General features: G+C 39.8%; 1 protein-coding gene across 1 annotated transcript in view; it reads right to left on the bottom strand.

The window, feature by feature from the left end:
• DIAPH3 (diaphanous related formin 3) overlaps positions 1-25,030 on the bottom strand; it is a 114,447-nt gene that overhangs the window by 51,104 nt on the left and 38,313 nt on the right. The window contains exons 22-27 of the mRNA XM_035116128.2: positions 24,417-24,546; positions 21,395-21,519; positions 15,430-15,594; positions 14,137-14,272; positions 11,734-11,826; positions 11,459-11,524 (exon numbers count right to left, since the gene is read on the bottom strand). Of these exons, the coding sequence (XP_034972019.2) occupies positions 11,459-11,524; positions 11,734-11,826; positions 14,137-14,272; positions 15,430-15,594; positions 21,395-21,519; positions 24,417-24,546 (715 nt within the window). The remainder of the gene's footprint in view (positions 1-11,458; positions 11,525-11,733; positions 11,827-14,136; positions 14,273-15,429; positions 15,595-21,394; positions 21,520-24,416; positions 24,547-25,030) is intronic.

Below are 25,030 nucleotides of genomic sequence, written 5' to 3'. Positions count from 1 at the left end.
ACTAGGGTTTTTTCCATTTAAAAATGTCAAAAATTAGGGGGCGTCTTATACACAGATAGTGCCGAGGGTGGACTGGCGATTGGTTGTTGCTGCAAAAATATGGGGTGTTCTTATACATGGGGGTGTCTTATAGAAGAAAAAATACGGTATTTGAGCTTATTTCCTACTGACCTCTGAGGCTCAATGAAGACAAATAACACATTTTAAAAAGCGAAAATTGAAATACCAGAGTGTCCTATCTGGGCAGTTAATGCATTTACACTGAACCACTCATAAAGTTTCCTAAAACTGGAGTAGTAGCAAGAGTTATAACATATAGGGAGCCATAGCTAATCTGACCTCTTGAGTGTGCTTACATAATACAGTGGTATCTCGGATTAAGAAGTTAATTTGTTCCGGAGGTCCGTTCTTAACCTGAAACTGTTCTTAACCTGAGACACCACTTTAGCTAATGGGGGCTCCTGCAGCTGCAACGTCACTGGTGCAGGATTTCTGTTCTCATCCTGAAGCAAAGTTCTCAACCCCAGGTACTATTTCTGGGTTAGTGGAGTCTGTAACCTGAAGCATCTGTTACCTGAGGTACCACTGTATACTGGTCTTCAAAACACAGCCGCTTTATATTTTTAAGATGCACATCCAAAACAATGTCTGCTATAAAGGCCTTAGCCTAGATCAGTAATGAGGAACTTGTGGCCCTCCAGGTGTTGCAACTTCAATTCCCATCAGCCCCACCCAGCATGGCCACTGGTCAGGGATGATGGGAGCTGTAATCTAGCAATACCTGGAGTGCCACAGATTTTAATTTATTTCAGGTATTTATGTACCATGTTTTATAAGCGAGAGCTCACGAAGCAGCTCCCGATTAGTGGCCCAGATAAAGTAGAGCAGGGACACAGCATACTTGGATACATTCATGGGGTAGAATATATTCATGGGAGTCGCCGCCGAGACCATATAGCACCAGTTTTGAAAGGCATTGGCTCCCAGTACGTTTCCGAACACAATTCAAAGTGTTGGTGCTGAACTTTAAAGCCCTAAACGGCCTTGGCCCAGTATACCTGAAGGAGTGTCTCCACCACCATCGTTCAACCTGGATGCTGGGGTCCAGCACCGAGGGTCTTCTGGCAGTTCCCTCCCTGTGAGAAGTAAGGTTACAGGGAACCAGGCAGAGGGCCTTCTCGGTAGTGGCGCCTGCCCTGTGGAACCCCCTCCCATCAGACGTCAAGGACTATCCGACTTTTATAAGACATCTGAAGGCAGCCCTGTTTAGGGAAGTTTTTAAATGTTTGAAGTTTTGTTTTGTTTTTAATGTTCTGTTGAAAGCCGTCCAGAGTGGGTGGGGTAGAATTATAATTATAATTATTAAGCTATGTGGTCCTGCTAGTGAAGTCTGTGCAAGGGCTGGTTCAAATGGTCTTTCCCCTCTCTCCTCCACCATGTGCCCCCCAAATTGGCATGGGGTGGTGGTTGAAGAACTCCTGGAATAGCATACGGGGTGGTAAAGAGAGGATGTTCCACCAGGCAGGCAGAAATGTATTCAGTGACAGAATGTTTTAAAAAGCACAGAGTTGAACTCCTCCCATAGTATTTAAAGGAATGGTCACAATCTTAAGACACCAGGGGAAGGTAAAGAGGTAAAGGAACCCTGGACGGTTAAGTCCAGCCAAAGGCGACTATGAGATGCAGCACTTATCTCGCCTCAGGCTGAAGGAGCTGGCATTTGTCCACAGACAGCTTTCTGGGTCATGTGGCCAGCATGACTAAACCGCTTCAAAACAGAGGAATACACATTTCTAGACATAGTAAATAAGCACACAAACATTACTAGCCTGCTGTGGGCTGGCAGTCGAGAGATGGAGAACTTTATCTCTCCTGTAAAAACCTACTGCATTTAAGAGCCAAGCACTACTATATCAAGAGCAAAGGCCTACCTAGACCAGCAACCTGTTTTCTCCAAGGCCAGCTAGATGCCTGTGATAAGTCTCCAAGCAGGACATGAGCGCAACAGCCTGGCCCTGCTGTTGCTCCCTAGCATGCTCTGGTTATAGAGGTAGATATAGACTTACCCTTCATTAAAAAAAATTCTAATACCCCTCTAAACCCTTCCAAATTGGTGATAAGTGAATTCCATAATTCAGTTATGTGCAAATCTTAACTATTCCCATTCTGGATGTAGAGGAGGGAGCCGCTCATTTCTGGAAGCCCACTTGGTTCCTATGCTGAGCGCAGAGGATTACTACATCCCTCCGCTGACAACTTGCTCACTAATCTGTGTGGAATTGCATGCACTTGGTTGCATGCAATTCCTTGTTGCCAATGACTACCAGGCAAGAATTAAAATACGAGAGAGGCAAATTGATTCTATAATAGCTGAGCATAGCTACAGCATAAAAACAGTGGTTTTAAACTACAGGATATCAAATTTAGATTGAAAGTGTTTGAACAACAACAGGCCACATAACGGAGACACAACACAAAAGCAGACGATGCAACAGCCCCAGTTGCCTAATGCCATTATCTGTAGCAGCAAAAACGCCATAAGATTATGCTTTTGTGAACTACAGTCTACTCCTCAGAACCTTATAATAGCTTTCTCTGTTATCTATGGTTCTACACAACTTTTTGTTCAGAAATCCATTGGGAGAACATTTCAGCCTCCAAGGATACTCCACTGCCCACATGAACATTGTTATTCTCTAAAGAAATAATTTAAAGGGACGACTGGTGTGAAATTGTTGAATTAGACCTATTCAAGAAGTTTGATTTATTTGTTTAGGCTTGAATTGAGACAATAGTGTCCAGTCCCAACACAAGTGTTAATTAACATTTCGAACCTGGGATGACTGCACTACCCCCATTTCTGCTACTGGAATTAATTTTTGTATGTGCTTATCTTAAATTTTACACAGAATTTTCAAAGACTGTACTTTTGGCATTTTATTGCCAGTTGTCCGTTTTCCTTTAATATACTAGGCTTTTTGCAGTTTTTATTTTATTTCACATATTACGGTATTTAATTGAGAATTTTGTCCTAGGTTATTTAATTTTATATTTAATTCTGCTGGCCTAAGGAAATGTCATATTACAAAGGAAACTACCCCCCCACCCCGTATCATCTTTCTTGCTCTTCACTGAATGTTTCCAATCCCAGAACGGGGAAACACAGAATAAAAATAAACAGAGAAAAACAATACACACTAACTACAAAATAATTTAAATACCAATAAACAGCCAAACAATTCTATTGTAAACATGCAAAACTACAGCAACAACAATTAGTATTTCCAACTTAACCAAATACCTAGGTAGCAACAAAGACTTAGGCTTTTTTGTGTGAATTTTGTAATTTCATACGGGCACACCTGTGAACTGAGAATAACACATCTGATGAAGTCCCCTCAAGTCTATGAAAACTTGCACTTTAACGTAGGCCAAGCTACTGTGTTGTTGTTTTTTGCTGCCACCAGCAAACACTACCACACCTCCTGAAATGGAATCTAATCAGCCTTCTAATAAGGCACCTCACTGCTATCACATTTGCTGCATACAGCAGGGGAAAACCCACACTATTTGAGTGTAAAAAGGAAATATGTATTAACAGATTGAGGCCAGATGGCTCTCCAGCTATTTATGACACACTACTGTGGCAGCTAGCCCTACACATCCAGCCCTGATGACTGAATCTCCTACAGAAGACCTAATATAGCTCTCAATGTTTGCTCACAAGATAAATCTTGTCTAGCTAAGGACTTTTGATAAGACCAAGATATATCCGTTAACAAGGAAAAGGTTGAATTCTACAATACTTGTCCACAAAAAGCACATTCCTTATTCACATTTTTGATACCATACATAGGAACAAGCAACTATATACCAATTCGCTGGTAGAACGTTTTGCAAACCTAACCGATACTGCTCCGCTATTGTTAATTTTCAGGTTGTTATATTTTAGAAGTATATAATCCAAATTAAGGGCAGTATCCAACTAAATAGTTCTGCTACAGCAAATACTTTTGGCTGTGCAAAAGTACCCCCCACCCCCCACCTGCTGTGGGTTCCCCCCAACCCTCTGAAGCAGATTTAGGGAGGGTGCAGGGGGCTCGTGGGGAGAAGAGAGGGAATTCAGTTGCACAGTCAAAAGCTGCACTAACAGTTTAGTTGGATACCACCCACAACATGTGACTGTGACAAAGACGCTTCAGGTATCAGCTACTAGAGTAACCCCTGGTGACAGAAGTTAGTGTCCCACACTTATTAGATTCCTCTGATTAGTACAAAAAGTAAATGTAAGGTCAGTTAAAACCCTCACATTTGGCTGCATTTGGATGTCACAATAGACCTTTGTTTAGGTCTATTATCTATATTTAGCTGCAGAAGAAACTCCCAGCACATCCATGAAATATGAAGCCTTTATGGTCACTACAGCTCAGCATTACAACCAAACCCTAAACTGTAGTTCATCTTAACTAGTCAGGGGGGGGCACTAGCTTGACAGGTGGACATATACCAGTGATGGGCAAGACCACAGTCAAAGTGGGTGGTGCAACAGATGTGACATTTAGTACCTTTGTACAGTAGGCTATATTCCAACCATGCAAAACACAGAGATTTCTACTGCCCCTCCTCTAACCTCTCTCTCAAGGCAATCAAATGTCACATTTCACATATGCCAGCCATGTGAAAGCACTCAAGGAAGAGATGGAGCAGGGCTGGTGAGATGTGGCCTAGGGAAGGTCCTGAGTGAAGGATAAAGAGGTTTGAAAGGCTACATTTTGTCCCTGAGACTGAGGTTGCTCATTGCCAATTTAGTCAAGCACAGCAATTGTTTCTCTCTTTTTTATTTCAAAACTTTACTGCAGAACAGTCTTAAAAGTGATTTACAAATAAACATTATATGAACAAAATAACAAAGTAGTACATTGAAAACAAGCAATGTGGTCCAGCCATTTAAGTCCTTTATGCCAGTGGTTCCCAATTAGCTAAGTATTGCAGACCCCCTGTTGTCTCTCTCTCTCTCTCTCTCTCTCTCTCTCTCTCTCTCTCTCTCTCTCTCTCTCTCTCTCTCTCCTTTTGACCAAGTTGCGCCCCAGGACCTGATTCAAGATGCAAGTGACTAGAAACCACAGGAGGGAAGAGCAGAGTTATACTTGGTTCCTGCTTCTAGGCTACCCACAGGCATCTGGTTGGCCACTGGGAGAGCAGAATGCTGAACATGATAGGCCACCAGCCTGATCCAACAGGCTTCTCTTATGTTAAGTGCTGTCAAACTGATTGAGAACAAATGGATACTATAGAGCTGAAAGGGGTTCAGAAAAGGCGAACCAGGACAATCAAGGGGATGGAGCAACTTCCCTTTGAGGAAAGGTTGATTTGGAACTTTTTAGTTTACAGAAAAGGAGAGTAAAGAGGGGAGATGACAGAGGTTTGCAAAATTGTGCATGATGTGGTTACAAAGACATTTTTCTCAATCTTTCATAATACTAGAAGTCAGGAAGATTCAGGTCAGACAAAAAAACAGTGCATAGTTAAACAATGGCATTTGTTCCAACAAGAAGTAATGATGGCCATCAACTCGGTTAGTTTAAAGAAGGACAAGGCTTTTGATAGCTAATAGCCACAGTGCCTACTTTCTACCTCCCCTGCGGCAGGCAGTCTGCCTCTGAATGCCAATTGCTTGCAACACAAGTGGGGAGACTGCTATTGCACACTCATCTCCTATACAGTGGTACCTCTACTTACAAATAACTCTACTTACGAATTTTTCTACTTACAAATGGAGCTCTGTCCGCCATCTTGGATGCGGTTTAGATAGGATTTTTTCTACTTACGAATTTTTAGATAGGGTTGCTTCGACTTACAAATCCCCCCCCCAATGCATTCCTATGGGATTCGACTTACAATTTTTTTTTTGACTTACAAATGTGTGTTCGGAACACATTAAATTCATAAGTAGAGGTACCACTGTATGTGGGCTTCCCCATAGGCATTTGGGTGGTCACTGTGAGAACAGGATGCTAGACCTCTGGTGTGAGCCAGCAGGTTGCTCTTATGTTTAAATTCTTCTAAATAAAGGATATTGTCAATTGGGAACATACACTTATCATTTACCAGCACTTCTGGGGGAAATGTACTTACATTCTGCTTTAAATACTAGCCACAGAGTATCCTTTGAATAAAGTAGAGACCAAAAATGTGGAGTGAAATCATTAAATTAAAAACCACAAAACATAACGGATCATAGCCAACCAGCCAGGATGGCTATGCTCTGCCTTCACAGTCAAAGGCAGTACTGCTTCTGAATACCAGTTTCTGAAAACCACAAGAGAAATGAGCTCTTGTGCTCGGATCCTGCTTGTGGGTTATCCACAAGCATCTGGTTGGCAACTGTGAGAACAGGATGTTGGCCTATATGTCCCTTTGGCCTGATCCTGCAGGCCCTTCTTATGTTCTTATTTGGGCAATTACCTTCTGCATAAGTGTTGGCTATTTGTGGTGTCATTTCACATTATTTGCATAACTCAGATGTGCAGGATTGGTTTTTTCAATGTGCTAACTGGCTCAACAGAAAAACCTCTGAGTACCTAACAGAAATATGTGAATGTTTTAATTAAAATTTATTTGAAATAATTTGTTATTTACCCTAATTTAGAAGATGTGTAACTAAAAATGAAAACACATGAAGAATATGCTGCCATAAGGAGGCAATCATGCTTTCCACTGGATAAAGGGAAATGGGTTAACTCAGCAGAGAATAATTGGCTGTGTCCTGTTTTCCGTCAGTGCCTAGCAAACAGAAAGCAGCTCAAGTTAAAGCAGGGTGTAAGCCTGGAGACTGATTAGTTAGGAAGCTATTGCTAAAGGCAGTAAGAGCACAATCTGTCCCATGAGCTCCCTCTCGCAGCAGTTTCCTCTGCCCTGAGAGACTCCACTGGAAATCCCTTAATGCACTATGCCCTTCATTTATTTTTGCTACTGGACATTTGAGAGCATTTAAGAATGCTACTTTTTGAACAGTTGCCTGATGATGGATCACACTGAATTGAATATATATTTATTCTGCCCCTACCCTCAGAAGAAGCAGTAAAAGAGTACCACCTACAGTACAACTGTGAAAGTATACATTTCCCTTGCTATCTTAACACTTTATCCAACAATGATAAAAAAATTGTTCATTATTATAATACCACTTAAGCGCTGTTTATGCTAGCTGTAAATACTTAATGTGCCTAAGGCTAAGAACAAACCTGATTAAGCTAAAACTATATAATTAGTTTCAACTGAATGAAGTGCATGCAGTATACAGCATCATGAAAGTAAATATTACCATTATATTGTTCTGCAAACTTTAAAATTAATGCTTGTACCCTCTTCATTTATGTATATTTATGAAATGTCAGGACAGTAATAATTATTTTACCAGGCAGTATGGCAATAACAGCTAGGTAGCAGAGGTCTTTAGTTTATAAGATATATATCTAGCTCGTTATACATGAATTTCATAATAGCTTTTTTATGCATTCTTATTTCATTCTAGAATTCATTTCATTCTGACGTGAGAGAATTTTGCTGCCCACATTTTCAAAGCAATCTAGAGTTAAACAATGGATGAATGGCACCCCCTAGTGTTGGTATTAACAAAAGAGCTTTCTGGATATATTGGCAAGTTTCTCAAGACTAGGAGTCTGGAAATGACTGCTTATGAGACAGGTGGTTTTTAAACAAACCTTTGCAAAGACCTGGTCTTAAATACACACACACACACACACACACACACACACACACACACACATATATATCACCAATGTAAATATGCTGGGAAGAAATTTTGCTAATGGAAAGGCTTTCAAATATGGGCCCTCAAAATTAATATAGAGGAATTTATGCCACCACTCAAAGAGATTATTACTTTGCTACGAAGTTCTATATACAGTAAATGACAAAAGGTTTTGAAAACATAGCTCCACTACTCAGAAAAAAATACTATTGTGAGGGATTAGGGCAGGCATCCCCAAACAGTGGCCCTCCAGATGTTTTGGCCTACAACTCCCATGATCCCTAGCTAACAGGACCAGTAGTCGGGGAATATGGGAATTGTAGTCCAAAACATCTGGAGGGCCGAAGTTTGGGGATGCCTGGCTTAGGCTAATGTTCATTATCAGCCTAGCAATATGCCTCTTCCTGTAGTAATGGCTTTGTAGTAATAGTATCTGGCATCCCTACTATTGAGCCACTCAACTTTGCAGGTGTGTTTGGTGATTGCAGCCCACTAGCTAAAAACAAGTGTTGCTGCCATGGTTACTGAAACACCAGATTCCATCAATCCACTTTTCTGTCCTACAAGGCAATCCAAATCAGACAGCTGATTCAACTACTCAGTATTCTCAGAATCAAACAGCATCATTCCAGGGCTTCAGACCTGTCTTTCCCAGCCTTACCTGGAGATGCCAGGGATTGAACATGGGACCTTCTGCATGCAAAACATGGTCTCCACCAGTTATTTATGGTCCTTCCCCTTAGCTGGACTGAAGTAGCCTCTACAGACTTCTATGTACAGTGGTACCTCGGTTTATGAACACAATTGGTTCCGGAAGTCTGTTCATAAACTGAAGCGTTCATAAACTGAAGCGAACTTTTCCATTGAAAGTAATGGAAAGTGGATTAATCCGTTCCAGACGGGTCCGCGAAGTACTTAAAACTGAAGCGTTCATAAACTGAAACATGGGTGTAATTGGTTCCGGAAGTCTGTTCATAAACTGAAGCGTTCATAAACTGAAGCGAACTTTCCCATTAAAAGTAATGGAAAGTGAATTAATCCGTTCCAGATGGGTCCGCGGTGTTCATAAACCGAAAATTCATAAACCGAGGTGTTCATAAACTGAGGTTCCACTGTACCGTATTTTTCGCTCCATTAGACACACTTTTTTCCTCCTTAAAAGTAAGAGGAAATATCTGTGCATCTTATGGAGCGAATGCATGGTCCCTGGAGCCGAATTGCCCAGGGACCAAAGGCAGATTGTGCACTTGTGTCCCTTTCCTTTCCTAGAAAAGCTGCAGAACTGTGTGTTGAACCCCATAAAAAAAGATTTTTTTCCCTTTGCAAGGTAAGCTCAACAGCTTTGAGCTGATCCTCAAAAATGGAGCTTTCCCCCTTTGCAAAAGAAGCTTCCTCAAATATTTAACATGGGGGGGGGCGGGGCGGCAAAGGTACCTAGGCCTCGAGTTGGCTGCTATGCCTAGGACAATTCAAGAAAGCAAAATATTTTTTTCTTGTTTTCCTTCTCTAAAACTAGGTGCGTCCTATGGTCAGGTGCACCAGGAATAGGGGCCATATTCTCCATATAAGAGAATGGAAGCAAGTCACCCATACAGGGAAAAGTGACACATTGAGAAGTGCCAACACATCCATCTCTGACAATTGGTGGCTTACTTGCATAGGAGGAATATCATGTTATCTTTGCAAATTACATTCCCACAATGCCATGCTTCTTCTCTGCTATGTTCTTTCCCCCCACCAACCTATTCTGCAGAATATTGCTACTTAAAATCAGTGTTTGGAAACTCCTGACCAACATGTCTACATAGCTTAGGTAAGCAATTTAGTGGAGAATGCCTGACAACAATCTTCTATAACTGGTTTAATGACGCTCTGAAAATCATTAGCCAGTCTACACAGAAATGGTCACTGTTGGTAGGGAATGAGATCACAGTGCCAGATGCAATGTCTAGAATGGCTTTTTAAACAATTTTCATAAACTTCTCTTTACTGACTATCTGAAAAATTCAGTTCTTCGGGTGCCATTAAAAATACTTTTTTTACAAAGACAGTTTAAACAATACTGAGTTGTGATATAGGTGCATTAGACATTTTCTCCCTTTTCACAAAGTTGATTTACCTGATCCCATTTTACAGTCTGATCAGCTTCTGCTGTCCTTCAAAACTGTTTCTAAAACTAGATTGACATCTAAAGGTTGCATATTTAAAGGCATGCCAGAACTTATTCATCCCTGTTTCAGGGATCAACCAACTGCAACAGTAAATTAAGAATCTTCCAACAAGAGAAAGTTGATCAGCAGTAGGATTGGGACCAAAAAAAAACAAGTGTTGAATCACACAACACACTATTATGGAATTCACTGCTACAAGGTGCAGCAATGGCCATAAACTATCAAGCAGTGCCCATAGTAGCTAAACGGAACCTCTATATGTATAGAAGCAGTATACCTCTAAAGACTAGATGCTGAGACAGACAGAAGAAGGCCATCACACCTTGCTTATGAGCAATCTGGCTGACTGCTGCTGAAAGCAGGTGCTGCGTTAGATGCGTTTTAGACTGAGCCAGCAAGGTAACTCATGTGTTCTAGGAGGGTTTTGTATTTCCAGATCGTAAAAAACGAGGACGTATGAATCAGCCTGCCTTTGAAATGGTTTTTAGCAGCAGTAGCAATAATCAGCTTTAACCTCACAACAGGGATATTTTTATAACAAAAAACAAACCATGTATTGCTTCTACAAAGATCACTCCAAATAGAATAGCTTGCACATACTTTTCTCATAAAAGTATAATGAAATGTATTTCACTGCATTCTAAACCTGCTTCACTTCAGCAAAGTTGCTGTATCACATGCCTTCAGACCACAGGGAACAGGGAATGCATCATATTCTAAAACTATAAAATGGCTAGCTATATCCCCCCCCCCCATGATTTTTGTGCACATATAAGTAAACATTATGTATTTTTCGCTCCATAATACACACCTGACCATAAGACACACTTAGTTTTTAGAGGAAAACAAGAAAAAAAAATCTGAATCAATGCCACTGGCAGAAGGAAGAGAAGCCCGCTTTCGGGCTGCTCACCCCTCTGCCGCCTCTGGGAGCCATGGATCCGGCGGCAGAAGCATCCCTCCGCTTGAGGATCCCACTGCCGCCCAGTGCCTTCGCTCCATAAGACGCACAGACATTTTCCCTTCCTTTTTAAGAGGGAAAAGTGCGTCTTATGAAGCGAAAAATAAGGTACTTAATAAAAGAAATTAGTTAATAAAATAAGGTAAAGAAAATATTCTTTTCCTTTCTAGGTGAAATAAATAGATAAAATCCTCTGCTGAAATTCACAAACTTGCGTATTTAAAATTATTATTTTTTGCCCAAGATGTGAAATGGTACTATTTTATAAATAAGACAGTATATTATAATTCAAGAGCTAAAGACATACTTTGCTAGTATTTTGATTTATGTTATTTGGCATCTACAGCTCTTCAGATTTTAGACAAATTAAAAATGCAGGCCAGATATGTAAAGATAAGAAGAAAACTTCTAAGAATGTAGACACTAAGCAACTTCCATTTGGCAAGCCAATCCCAGTGGCTTATTCCAGATATGACAGCAAACAAGGAATATAACAGACCCTTATGGAAATCAATAGGAATCAACAGTAAAAACATATGATTTATGAATTACCATGGTTACAAGCTTTCAGAACAGGTCTTTCAGAGGTTGGGCTGAAATTGTGTGGCACATCTGTATCTAAAAAGAAGAAGAAAACAAATATGTTTAATATTTACACAAAAGTGTATTTCCAAAAGGTAGTTTCCTGGAAGGAAAGATGTACTCTGAAAACGTTACAAATTATCATTTAATGTTGTTACTGCAAGTAGTTCTCCACCAATTGATGCATTCTGCAGTAAATAGTCCTGTGCCCTAAATCTATAAAAAGAAGTGGGGGAAGTATTCACCTTTAGCCCTTGTGCGTTTTCTTCTGTCTCGAAAAGCAGCACCTGACTGCAAGGCCTCCAGTAGGCTATCCATCACACCTGTCTCATCACCCTCTGTAAAAAGATGGAGGGAATTCCTTCAGCTTTCATGGTTACCATAGCAATGCCAAAGGATTTACAGAGCTGGAGAAGAAACCGTAGCAATAAAAAGCTGGCAATTCCAAATTCAGACAAGCCTTTAATTTACTCATAAATCAGATACCCAAGAAGTCAGCCCTGTTAGTGTTCATATTGTGTCCAATAATGCAGACCAAAGTTCATTTGATTCACCTCACACCACTGCCTCCTAAAATGAAATAGAGCAGTAACTTTTAATATAATGCAACATCATTCATATGCTTCTAATATCTCTGAACCCTGAATGAAGCCACATCATAAAGCCATGTGAGTTTGCAGAAGCAGGTTACTTTGTAGGACAAGATGAAAATGATTATTTGCATACAATTAGTTGTTCAGATTCTGCTTCCCTAAATGGATCATTTATGGATTTCTGAATGTCCACTCATGAAAACACTCTCATTCACTAAATACTTTGATCCTCTGTATTTTTTAAACAATTTAACGCTGCATTTAAAAAAGCAGAATTCATTCAAAGTATAGCTAGATCTGAAAGTGTGTGTGTGTGTTCACACACATATGCAGAGACACAAACCAGAGATAGCTGGTACAAAGTAGTCATACCAACTTTAGCAATGCTTTCACTGGCATTGATTTCACTGGCTGCACCTTCCATGGACTTGCAGCCTTTGGGAGGATTGTCCAGAAGCCAGTACTACCTCTGAGCCAACAGTTTAGTTTCTCTGCTATAGGGTCTTATAAAGCTACATAGTTTCAAAAAAGCTACATAAAGCAGATATGCACACATACTTCCCATTCAACAACAATTTTGCAGTTGTTTCGTTTCAAAAAATTTAGCCTAGATAAGAGGCTGAGAGTAAATATAATAGCCATCTTCAAATATCTGAAGGGCTGTCACATGGAAGATGTAACAAGCTTGTTTTCTTCTGCTCTGGAGGGTAGACTTGAACCAATGGCTTCCAGTTACAAGAAAGGAGATTCTGACTAAACATCAGGAAGAACTTTCTGACAGTAAGAGCTGTTCCAACAGAGGAACAGACTCCCACAAGAGGTGGTGGACTCTCTTTCCTTGGGGGTTTTTAAGCAGAAGTTGGATGGCCATCTGTCATGGATGCTTTAGCTGAGGTTCCTGCATTGCAGGGGGTGGACTAGATGTCCTTGGGGTCCCTTTGAAGGTCCCTTCCCTTCCTTGGGGTCTCTTCTATGATTTTACGAGCCCCAGCTGAGCTGGGATGACAGAATTGCAAACTGCCTTAAATTTTTTGATCAAAGCACAATCTATAGGCAGCAATAAGTTACCATTTTTACTGCTAACTTTAAATTAATATTCTCCTCCTACTGAAACTGATATGCTTTCTGAGCCAACTGACAAACTGAGCTAATGCCAACCCCCTTTTTAACAATTTAGGCATATGCTGATTGTATTGCAGCATAGCTCTGAACCTACATCATAAGTAGTTCCCCCCCCCCTATGGTAAGGAAATTGTATCAGCAGAACAAAAGATGAAGAAATCAAGTTTAAAAATGATAGTTTTTATGACAATCTACATTATGAACTGAGCACCATGTCCCCAGTAAACTCTCCTCCAGCTCAGAAAGTAAATGGGATTTTCAGCATGGATAGATTAGTTTAGAGCAGCCTTTTTCATCCTTGAGTCCCCAGATGTTCTCAATCCATTCCTAACCAGCCAGGTCAGGGATGATGGGAGTTGTAGTTAACACCATATGCGGATCCAAGGTCAAGGAAGGCTGGCCTAGGATACAGTTGCAGCATTTTTCAATTTCAGGTCCACTTAAAATTTGGGAGGTACCTACCCACTACTTCTACATGTTGTGGGAGGTGTGCAGTGCAAAGCTGAAAAGTAGGAGCATGCAGCATCTTGAATCAAGGAAAGAGATTTCTTTTCTTTTTTTAAGTTAAGTGCTGGCATGGGTGAGCAAGGAACTTACCTTACTTAGCACCCTAATGCCAAAGCAAGAGCCAAGAGACAGGCATTAGCACAACAAGAGGTAAGGTAAGAGTAGCCAGCGCATGGGCAAAGTGCACCACATTTCCCGAGCATCTTAATGTTAGCTTGAGGGCAAGAAAAATGTGGAAAGCAAAGAAAGTGTGGCATTAACTGGAATTAAATAGGAATTTAATTCTCCAGAAAGCAAAATATTGCCCTGAAATGATTTAAGCACATTTGTGAAGTGAAACAACCAGTTCTGCTTTTAGAAGCCATCAAGATAGTAACACAAAAACAGTATTACTACCTAAAATAACAAGGTTCCTGTCCACATTACCTGTTTTCATTTCCAGCAAACACTTTTTCTTTCTTTGTCTTTCTATTTTTTCCCTTTCTGCTTTTTCTTTAGCAATTCTAGCAAGTTTCTGCTTTTCTTCTGCTTCTTTTCTTCTCATATTCTCCTTTGCAGCTTGCTAGCAAAATATATTAAAATTTCACCAGCATAAACAATTATGACTTAGAAAAATATCTACATGCCTGTTTACAATAATTTCTATGCTGCTTTTCATTTGAAAATAAATCCTAAAAGAGTTTACAACAATAAAACACCATCACAGCAGGATAATCTGTTATAGTACTAGGGTTGTTTTTAAAAGCTGGCATCACTTGCCTTTCCTACCCCCTTTTCACTCCTTCAAACTATTCACGTCTTCCTCTTGCACACACCCAAGTCAGTCCAGCTGTTGAGCCGTAATGCCATAATCTTAAAAAAAGGATGTTCATGCAGTGAGTGGGCAATTTTTGTAGACCACTCTTCTCACCTGCGCATCCACTTGCTATTCCTCCCTGCTTTTACTGTTATGTTTTGTTTAGGGGGGAGGGGTGGCAGGGAAGGGTTGCCCCATTCTATTTATTTATGATAAATATTTTTTGTATTTGTGCATACCTTGGGAAACCCCAAGCATGCAGAGACCTGCCTTTTGTACTAATATGAGAGATCAAACTATTATGGGTATGTAAGAATCAGGATCAACACTCACCCCTGAACACTTGAAGTAAGAGGCAGTGGCACAGTTATATACCTAGACTAGTAGCTGCTCTTTCAAATGCATCATGTAACTTGGGGTGAAATGGTCCACCATGCTTGTATTAGGTTGCTGCGACCAACAAAATACCTACTGTATTTTTCGCTTCATAGGATGAACTTTTTCCCTCCCAAAAAGGAAGGGGAAAAGTCAGTGCATCCTATGGAGCGAATGCGAGAGCCAGAGCCCACGCAAAAGCCTGAGACAGAGCCAAAGCCACGCCTAGGACAATTCAAGAAAGCAAAAAGATTTTTTCTTGTTTTCCTCCTCTAAAACCTAGGTGCGTCCTATGGAACGAAAAAATACGGTGCTCATCTTTCTAGTCAGCCTTCCCCAACCTTCAGTCCACCAGATGTTGTTGGACTGTAACTTCCAACATGTCTGACCACTGGCCATGCTGAGATTGTAGTCCAACAATATATGGAGACACAAAGTTGTGGCTGGCTGCTCTTAGTGATGTAAAGAACAGCTGAACCTGTGAAGCAAAATCATATTCATCTATACTACTTCTGCAGAGTCTAGAATTTGATAGTCATATGGTTTACCATAAACATTGTCCTAAAATTGTTCAAGTCAGTTAGAAATTCTTCTACTGAAACTTTCTTCCAATCGATGGCATAAAATTCCATTACATTCCGATAGAGTGTTTCCATACTGTTATGCATCCTCAAGAGTTTCTGGAACTGTTCCCGTGCTTGAATTACAAAGGTGTATTAAGTTTGTTAAGGTTACAAAATTGGTTGTGACTTTGAAGTGCACCTGTCTCCATTCTCACTAACTTTCAGGAAGAATTTAAAACATTCCCATTTACTCAGGTGTTTGGTGGCTGAAGAATATTGTTCCTGGCAACTCCAAGATCACTGGATGGAAGAAAGTTTTTAACAGTAAGCTTTTAGAAACTTTTGGTGTTTTACAATTCTTTTGCTTTGTTTGCCAGCCTGGGTTTCTTCAGGAAGAGGAGCGGGATTCATTCATTCATTCATTCAATCAATCAATCAAAATAAATGGAGAATACTAAGTTTCCAGGAAAGAGGAAATAGCAAGTTATCAGCAGTAACAACATCTCTCCAAAAGCATGTAGTTCTTCTCATAGTCAGCATTTTTCAATTCCTTCCTATTCTTCCTACATTTTTCATACCTCAAAGATTAATTACCTCTGCACAACCCAAGTCCCACTTAGATAACAAATTTGAGGGAGTATCTTGCTTTAACTACCGGTAACTGCATGTAAGCTGCTCTGGGAGGCTGCTCCCCCCCACCCCAACAGGGAACAAATACTCTAAATAAGAGATCAGGGATTTCTACTTGGGCACCAATACAACACAAATTAAACACTGCGAAAATACATACATAGGTTAGTTACTCAAAGCGCTAGTCCTCTGAAACAAGTGAACTTCTTTGGTAGCAAACTTGCTGATCCTTCTCAAAATCAATGCACTGAGAATTACTGTTCTCTAACTAATATTTTACTAATGCTCAAAAATTAATGTTTGGCAGTAATTTTAATAAAGAAAAGTATTGGGAAATAGTTCAGCACTTTAATATTCTAATTAAACTTTCACTTCTGTTCACTCACATAATTGTTCACTTCCATGCCTCTGCACCTTTTTTTGGTTTAAAATACACAACATTGCCAACATTTTCTTAAACATATCTATATTTTTCACAATTAGTAATCATCACTTTTTCTTTTATCTAGTATACCACAATGTTACAGATCACGTTGCAACACCCTCAGCCGATACTTTACTTTTTCTTCATATTATTCCTCTACATGTCATTTTGTGATTTTTGGCTGAATTTCTGATAATCTTTAAAAACCTCCTAATACTTAAACAAACCATTCTAGTAAAAGCACAATGAAAATCTAACATGTGCTTGTTACAACTGAACCAATATTCCTAAACTTCTTGCCCCGTGTTTCTAGAGTCTCAGTTCTTATGATTTTGCTAAGCATAATAGGAAGTCATTATTCAGATGGCATTTTCATTATGTGCCTATATCAAGTTGGTTCCAGTGGCAATTTGATTTTCCATCAACAGATCTTCATACATAGCCAATACTATCATCTCACAGAGAACAATTTATACAAATCCCTTTAAGGATCAGCACACTATTAAAACATATTACTATTATTAATCAAGCAAAATTTAACTGGGTACTAAAATGCTTTATTTCCAAAACTGTCATTTTCTTGATAAACTGAGACACTATTTTCCTGTCATTCTGAAAAAGTATGAAGTACAAAATACCATTTAGTAACTGTTCACAAAATTACTTTTATAGATTTGTAGTCTCTTGCAATATATATTTAAATGGCTTTCTAAAGTGACAAAGTGGTAGAAGAAAAAACTGACAAAAGTATTTTATCAATTTGTTTTTGCAGATAAGAGCTCTAGAGCTTATCGTGTATTTTGATAATGGTGTGCCTGTATTATAATCAAAGAGAAATGTGAGCTTCTCAAAACTGTTCAAGGACCCAATTTTCATTTAACTTGTTTGCACATCTATACCTATCAAGTAATTTTAATTACATTTCATCATAATGTTTGCATAAATGGTTTTAATTTTCCATGCTTTATTTCTCTGGAATTCCTATCTACAGCAAACAAAAAAAAGGGAATTTAATTGCATGTAAAGTAGTGTACACAACTGCAATGGACAGCTAACAAAATAATCCAGTAAGGAAGTCTTTTATATAATTATAGATTCTATCAATAATAGAACCCACTGACTGTGCACATATCTGACTTCTAAAAGAAATATGAATGCTAATCAATTCATTAGCCGGCTCCAGGTTGAGATATTTAGTGACAGGATGTAATAGCCGAGTTGCCTACAGAGCGTAATTGTATGGCAAGTGAAAAATTAGTTTTCACAAAGCCCCATCCTTCCTGTCTCCGCTTTCCCACCGACTGCTTTTTACGAGCCGTGTGCCTTTCAAAAGACATCAGCATCATTCAACTTCCCCTGCCATAACAATAAGAGCTCGGACAGGCCCCAACTTCTTCATGCTGTGCAGGTTCATCTAACCTTTACATCAAGTCTCCTTTGGTTTGTAATTTATTGTAACTCCACTTTTCCTGGAAGTGAGTTTCTTTAATTAGCAAGCTCACAGCCATTACCAGAAACCACATGTAACTCCACTGTTCCTCAATTATTCCCTGCCTATAGGGAGTGTTAGCAGAAGAGAGCTAACTATTGCATCTTAACAGTGTTTAAAGATCAAACCATCTGTTTAAGTGTCACATGGGAATTTGATTGAAATGGTGAGGTATTTTTGTGAAGTTTCAGATAATACACTCTTATAAATAAGAGTAACCTGTGTGTAAACCTGTACGTAGGTTACAGGTAGGTAGCCGTGTTGGTCTGAGTCAAAACAAAATAAAAAAATTCCTTCAGTAGCACCTTAAAGACCAACTAAGTTTTTATTTTAGTATGAGGTTTCGTGTGCATGCACACTTCATCAGATACACTTGAAACAGAATCCACCAGACCCTTATGTATATTCAAGACCAATTGCAGTCATTAACAGTCATTAACAGGTTTACCACTCCTATCAGCCCATCACCCATTCCCATCACCCCCACCCTCTGAATATACATAAGGGTCTGACTACTTCTGTTTCAGTGTATCTGAAGAAGTGTGGATGCACACGAAAGCTCATACCAAAATAAAAACTTAGTTGGTCTTTAAGGTGCTACTGAAGGAAATTTTTTATCCTGTAGGTAGGGTTTATGAATAAGTTTTCCTGTTCAGTGCTGTCCTTCAGGCAAGCAATGTATATGCTAGAATGCTTTCAAGGTGCCGGTCAAGATAGCAAAGACAAAAATAAAATTACCATGTGCATGCATTAGCCATGCTTACATGTGAAAGCACAGAAAATCTCTAACCATTTTGAGAGCTTCAAATCCTTATCATTCAGATGATCAACTGCTAATTTTGGACAGTCATAGTCTCCACTAGAAACACTTGTAAGCTAGAAGCCATGAATACCTATAGAAGTGTCATTGCACCTTGGTGACTTAGAAACAGCATCGCTCAGTATGGTGCAAGAGACTTTCAGGCAGGACTGTTTTAAAATGGTATGCATTTATATCCATTCAGTGGGTGTGAAGGGGTGATCCCTGCTGCCTTGAAAGAGGCAGTAGTGCGGCCGCTCCTAAAAACACCCCAGCTCTGGACCCTCTGGACAACTATTCACCAGTTGCATATACCCACTTTGGGGGGAGGTGGTGGACGGCTGTGGTGTGGCAGCTGAATGTATGCTTGGATGACACAAATTATTTAGATTCATTCCAATCTGGGTTCAGGCCTGGACATGCAACTGCTTGGATGCAGTAGTGAGAAAGATGATGGAAAACAATCTGGGCTTGAATCCGGGCATGATAGAGACACTATGGACAAGTGGTTCCCATGTCCGAGAAATTGGTCAATTGCCTATCCTGGATGGGGTTCCACTCCCAGGTTTGGGGTTCCACTCAGCAGGTTTGCATTATGGGGGTGCTTCTGGATCTGTGTCAATGGAGGCTCAGGTGCTCAGAGGCTAGAAGTGTCTTTTATCAACTACAATCGATTTGACAGCTATGAGCATTTCTAGACAGGAAAAGCCTGGTCAGAGTAGTTCACACTCTGGTTACTTCAAGACTAGATTACTGCAATGCTCTTTGTGTCGAGCTTCCCTTGTGTTGACCTGAAAGCTGCAGTCAGTACAGATTGCTGCAGCACAATTGCTGACAGGAATAAGGCATTGTCAGCATATAATATTTGCTCTTAAGAGATCAACACTAGTTGCAGATTTGCTACCGGGCCAAGGTGTTACAATTAGTATATAAAGCCCTTGGGACCAGTTCACCTGAGAGACACTTTACCCCACATGGGCCCATTTGATTGCTTCAATTTGCAGAAGTGGCGCTGTTGCAGGTGCCACATTTGTAAGAAATCAGTATTTTATTGTGGCAGCACCTATACTTTGGAACTTGTTGCCTACCGATAATGGGGCAGGTGCCCTCACTGTACATTTTTCAGCATGTGCTAAAATATTTTTGTTTAGCTAGGCCTACCCAGATACCTAGCATGTTGGTGTGTGCTTTAATCTGTTTTTACTTTATAGCTGATTCAAACTGTTGTTAATTATTTTAATTGATAATTTTATTGTTTTATTCTTTTTGTAATCTTCTTTGAGGTTTTTTTACAACCAGGCAGTATATACATTTTAAGAAATAAATAGATATATATGTACAATACTTACAACACTTACAAAGTATTAAGTATGAAAATATGTTCTGTAGCCTCAAATGGCCAACAGGTAACATTACGTCTTGGAGGAAGCTAAATTACTCTGGTTGGTAACCTGAAGTGTCATGGGAACTGAATGTGAAGCATAATAGTTTAGAGCAGCGTTTCTCAACCGCTGTGCCGCGGCACACTAGTGTGCCACGAGACACTGGCTGGTGTGCCGCGACGTGAAGGGCGATTTGCATTGTCACGTGCCTGGCTAACCCGCCGGAAAGCAATATTTCCCCTCCTCTTTCCCAAAGCTCAGTGCAAACAAGCCTGGCGGCCGCCAATACACTACACTGACCTGCCGGAAAGCAATATTTGGCAAGTGTTTCTTACAGTCACAATTATAATATAGGGTGGCACAGAGTTAAATTTTTTAACTTTTTTAATGGTGGTGTGCCTCGTGATTTTTTTCACGTAACAAGTGTGCCGTGGCCCAAAAAAGGTTGAGAAACACTGGTTTAGAGCTGCAGCCAATTAGTTCTTTCATACCTTCATTAAACCTTCCTATTAGGCCAACAAAAACAAGAAACCTACAATAGCACATCTATCTGCTTTTTGTGTGTGGGGGGGGGAACCCTCTGTGCTGTCTTTGTGCTAATCATGCTACTTGCTTCTTAGTGAATTACAAGCCAGACACAGGAAAAAACACACATCAAAAAGCATCTGAAAGGGAAAAAACCAAAATTAGCAGATAAGAAGCACAGGATTCATTGAAAAGAATGATGGCAGCTCCTATAAATTCAAAGGAATAATTACACATAGAATTCCAAACAGTGAGAGAAAAGCTTTAAAAAATTGAAATTAGTTTGTAGTTCAGACTAAAAAAAATAATCAAAATGGGCAATCTGAACTGATACCCCAAACTGGCAACTCTTCCCTCGTTTCTCAATTAAGCTGTTTTCCATCCAATTTAAGTTGTAGTGCTTAACTAGTCAACTTCTCAACTGTTTCCTCCAGTAATATTTTCCATTCAATGAGCACTTTCATGCTTGTATGACGAAAACGCCAAACCACTGGAGATGACACAGTACTACCTTCAGATTATGAATTATAGGTGAATCTTCATTAAAGCCGTTTTAGGTTCTTAGTAATTCAAGGTAGAAATGAGGTCAGGGTTGTCAGAAGTGATGGCTATAACTTGAATAAAGATTATGCAAATAAATTTTAAAAGTGTTAAAGAACCTTAGACAAAGCCAGATAAGTTATTTAACAGCAAAAGGATATGGACATCTTTGTCACAAATTTGTCATGAATATCTTCAGAAAGGGGAAAGGTCTCTAAATCCTTCTCAAGTTGTATAAGCTGCCTTTCCATCTGTTTTAGGCTCTTCTCCAAGCTTTCTGCTGAAACTAAGCATATATTTATAATTAAAACTTCACACATATCAAAAGGTGAATACTGTTAGTAGATGCTTTCTTGCAAAGATTCCTCTAAGTCCACATTATGAAATACTTTTGTCATGTGTAGAGTTCTACTATCTACTCAATATCTTCATGAATGATCAGTTTAATAAACTTACTCAATCACATCACCAGAAGCAGCAAATGTACTCAGGCTCTGACTAGTTAATGCACAAATAGAGTAATTTGGAGGCAGCATAATGATCACAGTAGAGACAGTACATACGTATACAATTGGTACCAAACATACTATAGTACCCTTCATGGGGACATATGCTTCTGCCAGACTCTCTCATCTTAAAGAGAGAAAGTTGTTCAGTGGTAGGTGCAAAACTTGTCTATAGCATCCTGGTGAAGCATATAATTACCAAGAATAGACTAATAACCATGAGGTGCACATGACCAACTTCATGTACCAGCCAGTCTGCTTTCCAGATAGAAACATGTTAAAATTTTAAACTTCTAGTTTTGCTCTCCTGTGTTTCAGGATTTGCTCCAGTTACAGGTAGGTAGCCGTGTTGGTCTGCCGTAGTTGAAACAAAATAAAAAAAATCCTTCCAGGAGCACCTTAAAGACCAACTAACTTTTTTATTTTGGTATGAGCTTTCGTGTGCATGCACACTTCTTCACATACCACACTTCTTCAGATTTGCTCCAGAAAACTTTTCTCTCAGTTCACCATGAAACTGTTGTCTCTAGTATTGGGTGAGATAGATTTGAATGGGCTGAAACACTTGATTTAAGGAGCAAGAGCAAATAATTATGCATTCCAGAATTTATAAACCTCTCTACAGAGAATACCTGAGTTATGTTCATAATAAAATGTCAACTACAGTGCTACCTTGGTTTATGAACACAATTGGTTCCGGAAGTCTGTTCATAAACTGAAGCGTTCATAAACTGAAGCGAACTTTCCCACTGAAAGTAATGGAAAGTGGATTCATCTGTTCCAGGCGGTCCACGGAGTACTTAAACTGAAGCATTCATAAACTGAAGCGAACTTTCCCATTGAAAGTAATGGAAAGTGAATTAATCCGTTCCAGATGGGTCCGCAGCATTCATAAACCGAAAATTCGTAAACCGAGGTGTTCATAAACCAAGGTTCCACTGTAGATCAGAGTAGAGCAGGGTGTCTAACCTTTAAACTTCCATCTCTAGCTGGACTACAACTCCCACTATCTCTGACCATTTATCTTGCTGCCTGGGCTGTTGGGAAGTGGAATCCAAAAATATCTGAAAGACCACAGATTAGCTGCCCATGGGATAAAGAAACACCACTTGTATCCTGAGATGTGCCCCAAGCACCACTAGTACCTCAGTGAAACTTTGGATGTGACTATGAGCCCAAACAGCAACTACCTGTACTGGAAGTGGCTGAGATACTGGGGGAAGTGTTGAACTTCCATGAGCACCATATCAGAGTGTGTGTGTCTACTTCTGTGTGCCTGGGTACTCTGTAGTTCAAGCACTATCCAAATGGACCTCAATATTTTCATCTTGACTCCTTTATTCAGAATATGTAGAACCACTTTGGAGCATCCACATTCTGTCGCACCATTAAAAAAAAACTCCAGGGTGCCTCTGGGCCTGTGAAACTAAATGCTCAGTAGGTACTACGCCCAGAATATGGTTGATGACTAAGCGTGTGAGCCAGTAATGGCGCTCATTTCTGGATCTCAGCGGGGTCTTAAATCTGTTCCTTACACTCCTGGCAAATTTCAGTGGCTACCTTTTCAGCCCATATATTCATGCTGGCCTGCGACGTTTCCCTCGAGCTCCGAGGGAACGGGCTTCAAGAGGGGGAGGGGAGAGCCACGAGAGCGACGCGCCCCCCGAAAGAGCTCCAGATAGAGCGTTCTGGAGACGAAGACTCGGCAGAGCCTGAAAGAGCGACCCCTTTACTCCCCGGTAAGCCCTAGTAGGAGCTCCGGTGCGAGTGGGGTGTCGCGGGCCATCGAGCGCCATTGTTACCCTCTGGAAGTGAAGCTCCGCGCCGGCAGCGGAGAGCGGTGGATTGTTCCCAAAGAAAAAAAATTGACATTGGGCACCGTGAGTAAAATCTTCGATTGGCTATATAATTCTAAAGAATTGGTCACGGTGGGAGATTCTAAAAACGGAAGTCGGTCTCCCACATTGATTATGTTGTGATGCAGTCTATAATGTTATGAAGTCTATAATGTTATGAAGATTTTATAAGATTATTATATTTTTTTCTCTTTTTTTTCTGTGTGTTTTGTTTTCTTTTTCACTTTTTTTGTATTTTGTATTTTTTGTCGCTTCAATGTATTGTTTTTTCATGTGTGTAAAATGAATAAAGATGAATTAATATATTTATATATATATATTCATGCTGGCCTGCTACCCCTGGGGTGCAAAGCAAAAGGATGCAGGATGTGCAGGATAACCTGGCATTAAGTGCAGCACGGCTTCTGCTTTCTGAGGGAGGGAGGATCCCTATGACTGAAAGTGTGAAGAACTCTTCAGGCCTTGCTGCTTATCTGTTTGGATATACATCTGTTTGAGCCTCTGGTACTGTAGGACTACTTATCTTTTTTCAGATTTGAATTCTTGTGCCAGTGTAGTAGCTTCTTACCTTTCAAAGACACATACAATATTTCCAACTCTGTGTTGCTGCTTTCTTATTGCACACCACTATTCTGCTCTGGACATTTTCTTACTTCAATATGAACTTTCCTGAAATGACCTTCCACTTACAGGGAAGCTTGAAAAGTAGTAAATTCTGGAATGTAAATTCTTGGGTGTGGGTACGAACTTTAATATTCAAATCAAAAATAATTCTGGACAACAGCTGAATAAAATATATTAGCCCATTCTTGAATACAAACCTCTGCTTCCTTTATCTAAGCTCTGCAAGTCTTCAACAAATCTTAGGACTTCAGGATACTTCTCTTCACACAATTCCACCAGAAAATGAAGCAGTGTTATCTTTTGATCAACTGATTTGGTGTCCTTTAACTAGAAATTAGTAAGTGAATATTCAGAAGCAGTAGTACATTTTGATTATATATTTTATGATTTACACACTATAGAAATTGAAATCAATTTTCCTGCACAATATCTGAAAACTGAGTTTTGAACCACTTTAAAAAAATTGCATTTAATTTGCCATTTTAATTGAAAATTTGATTTTCACATCCAAATTTTGTTTTCTAATACAGAGTTACAATTAGCACGGACATGGTCTAAAGCAATCCCTGCCAATTTGGTGCTATCCAAATGTTTTGGACTACAACTCCCATGATGCAGTCTAAAGTATCTAGAAGATACCAACTTTGTAAAGGAACACAATGTAGCAACCTTATTGAAATTAAGCAGGATCAGGTTTAGTCTGAGTAGGTGGGAGACCATCTGCTCCGAGTTCCTTGATGGAAAAGGGGGGGGGGGTCCTTAAAAATGTCTAAAATAAAATGTCTAAAATAAAAATAAAATAATAAGCTTT

This window comes from Zootoca vivipara, chromosome 4 (genome assembly GCF_963506605.1).
Source record: "Zootoca vivipara chromosome 4, rZooViv1.1, whole genome shotgun sequence".
Classification (NCBI taxonomy): Eukaryota; Metazoa; Chordata; class Lepidosauria; order Squamata; family Lacertidae; genus Zootoca; species Zootoca vivipara.
This window is presented reverse-complemented; position numbering and strand designations above follow the sequence as displayed.